At 41.5% G+C, this 2,570-nt stretch overlaps 1 protein-coding gene across 4 annotated transcripts in view; it reads right to left on the bottom strand.

The window, feature by feature from the left end:
* The window catches only part of ELOVL5 (ELOVL fatty acid elongase 5), a 70,262-nt gene that overhangs the window by 23,983 nt on the left and 43,709 nt on the right, over positions 1-2,570 (bottom strand). The window contains exon 1 of one of the 4 annotated variants that reach the window (XM_011379086.1): positions 2,386-2,456. The exons of the other annotated variants lie outside the window; for them this stretch is intronic. Coding sequence (XP_011377388.1) covers positions 2,386-2,443 — 58 coding nt within the window. The 5' untranslated portion in view covers positions 2,444-2,456. Of the gene's footprint in view, positions 1-2,385; positions 2,457-2,570 lie in introns of those variants that run through there. 4 annotated transcript variants of the gene reach the window in all.

Genomic DNA, 2,570 nt, shown 5'->3' on the forward strand with positions numbered 1-2,570 from the left:
CTAACTCAAGGGACCTACTGGTGTAGGAGACATCGCCTGCTCTCATCCCTTTCCAAAGTAGGAATAATGAGGAAAAGGAAAATTAGTTCCAAGTAGCTGCTAGCATCAATCTGACAGCCTTCCCCTTAGATAGGGGTAAACTTTCTGGCAGCCAGATCCCCTAGGTGTTACCTGCCCTCTGCAAGATTCAACTTCCTCCTCTGGCTGACTCCTAAGAAGCCACCTCTGAAGCATGTTCCCCTCTGCATTCTGTTATGTGAACTCCTCAAACCTGTAGCTCCTCAATCTTATCTACCCTCCAAGGCCTCCTACTCTGGAGCTCAGGGGCACATGCAGGTTTCACTTCCTTTATCTTCTGAGAAGTAGCAGCTAGTGGGGGACAGCCTTTGCCCCTTCTTTGACCTCCTAGCTGAACCATCTCGCTACTCTCTCTGATGCTTTTTCCCTTGACTTTGTAGGACAAGCATAGGTTAAGTAAAGCATATGTTACTTGGAGAACCTACTGTCAGTCTCCTTTCTTGCAGACACCCTAAATCCTCTCCATGTTTTTCTCATGGCTTTCTTCCCTTGGCTCTAGAGGGAGATGACCTCCACCCTCTCCCACTAGTTGTGCTAGGCTGGTAGAGGGTTACTGCCGGTTCTGCTCAACTGCGGGTTCTCAGAAGTCTTTCAGGGAAGTGGCTGGTCCCAGTGAACTTAACCAGGGGACTCTTAACACCTTTTGTACTCAGCTCTGGGCCTTAGCTGTCAATTCTGAGAGAACAAGTTCCCACTTAACAACTAACGTCAGATGTTTATGTGTACGTTATATATCACAAACACAATATATATACACACAAAAACCTCCCATTTCCTTTTATGTAGAGCTCTGTTTGTACCTTGCTTTTAAAATTTTATAACAGATCTTTATCTTTCATTATCAGCAAGTATCCAACTTCCTTCCACAATGCCTAGCACTTCCTGGGAACTGGCCCCATCTCCAGCCCCAGGCAAGAAATCCTCAGGAATCTAGCCAAATCATGGTTATCCTAACCCACTCTCTGGTGACTGGTTCGGATATGTGAAGCAAGTATGACCACTGAGCTTTGAGGAGATGACAGCTAGTCAAGGTTTCTGGGCAAGAATTTCCTTGTTCTTAAACCCACGCAAATGAGCTGATTTCTTCCTCTTCCTCTGAGGGTGCTGCCTGGGGCTGCTGTAGCCAACCTGCAACCATGAAAAGTTGTGTGGGGGAAGGGACCTATTCAGAGCTACTGATATACTAAGGATGCAAAGGAGAAAATGACAAGAGTCCTTGGTTAACAACATTGAGCCCCTTAATAATTCAGGAGTTGCTTAATCTTACAATACAGGCTAGTAGTTTTTATTATTGTTTCAGCTGTTTAAAATTGAATTTGGGGGGCATCATCCCAACACAAGCACATACAGATGGATCTATATTATTCTTTTCCACTAGCTATACATAAATTTATTTAACCTGTCCCCTATTGACAGGCATCTAGATTACTACCAGTTTTGAAAGCAATGCTGTAAGTAGCATCACTGACCAAGGTCAGTTCTAGGATAAATTCTTAAGAGTCAAATAGCTAAGTCAAAGGGCACGTGCATTTTAATTTCAACAAAGGACGCAATTACCTGCCAGAGAGGTTATACCAATTTAGACTCTCCACATCCACATCCTCACTATTACCACAGATGGCATCACACATATTTCACCTTTGCCATACAAATAAAGAGCCTTTTGTTGCTTTCTTTTGTATTTTAAAAATCATGAGACTGAAAATCTTTTAAAAGATCTGTTTAAAAGCCTCTTAGAGTTTTTCTGTGAATCTTTCTGTGAACCTGAAAAGTTTCTTCTTTACAGATAAGACATTAAGAGACATTATAGATGACATTAAAGGAAGGTAATACAGAGCTGATTTACTTCCTACGAGATAATAAACGACTAAGAGGAGTATAAGTGAATCTAGGTATATATATTTACTTGTTGACATGCTAGAACATGAAAGAACATTAAAAAGCCCTAAAATGATAAAAAAGGGAGCGTTTCAAACTCATTTCAGCAGGGCATTTTGGAAGCCAGTTTCAGCTGGAGACTGACAAGAATTGAGGAAAACATACTGGTGATAGTGGAGAGATCTGTGGCATACTCAGGCTACAAGCTTTATCTCCAGCCTAAGCGAGCTGTGTCTCAGTTGCAACAGCCAGAGGACACTGCACCAGTTCAATAACAGTCAGAGGACTTCTCCAAGCCCCTTGTTATCCAGGACAAAGCATGAGTCATCACAGAAAATGCTAATGTTTTCTAGAATCTCATCATGCAATATTTACAAGTGGTTATGGTGAGGGTAGGGAAAAAGTGAGCAAAACCAAAAACCACCTTACCTCGGGGGCCTAGCAGTGCCTTGAAATAGGTACTAAGTGATGCATCAAAATTTTCCATTTTAAAACCTGTTGAGAAAAAAAGACAGTGATTAATCGCCACTCAAAATGCTTCTTACACAGTATTTTTTTTTCATAAAAGAACAAGAACAAATTCTTTTCAAAGGTTAAATTACTCATGTTAGAAC

This window comes from Pteropus vampyrus, unplaced genomic scaffold, assembly GCF_000151845.1.
Source record: "Pteropus vampyrus isolate Shadow unplaced genomic scaffold, Pvam_2.0 Scaffold353, whole genome shotgun sequence".
Lineage (NCBI taxonomy): Eukaryota > Metazoa > Chordata > Mammalia > Chiroptera > Pteropodidae > Pteropus > Pteropus vampyrus.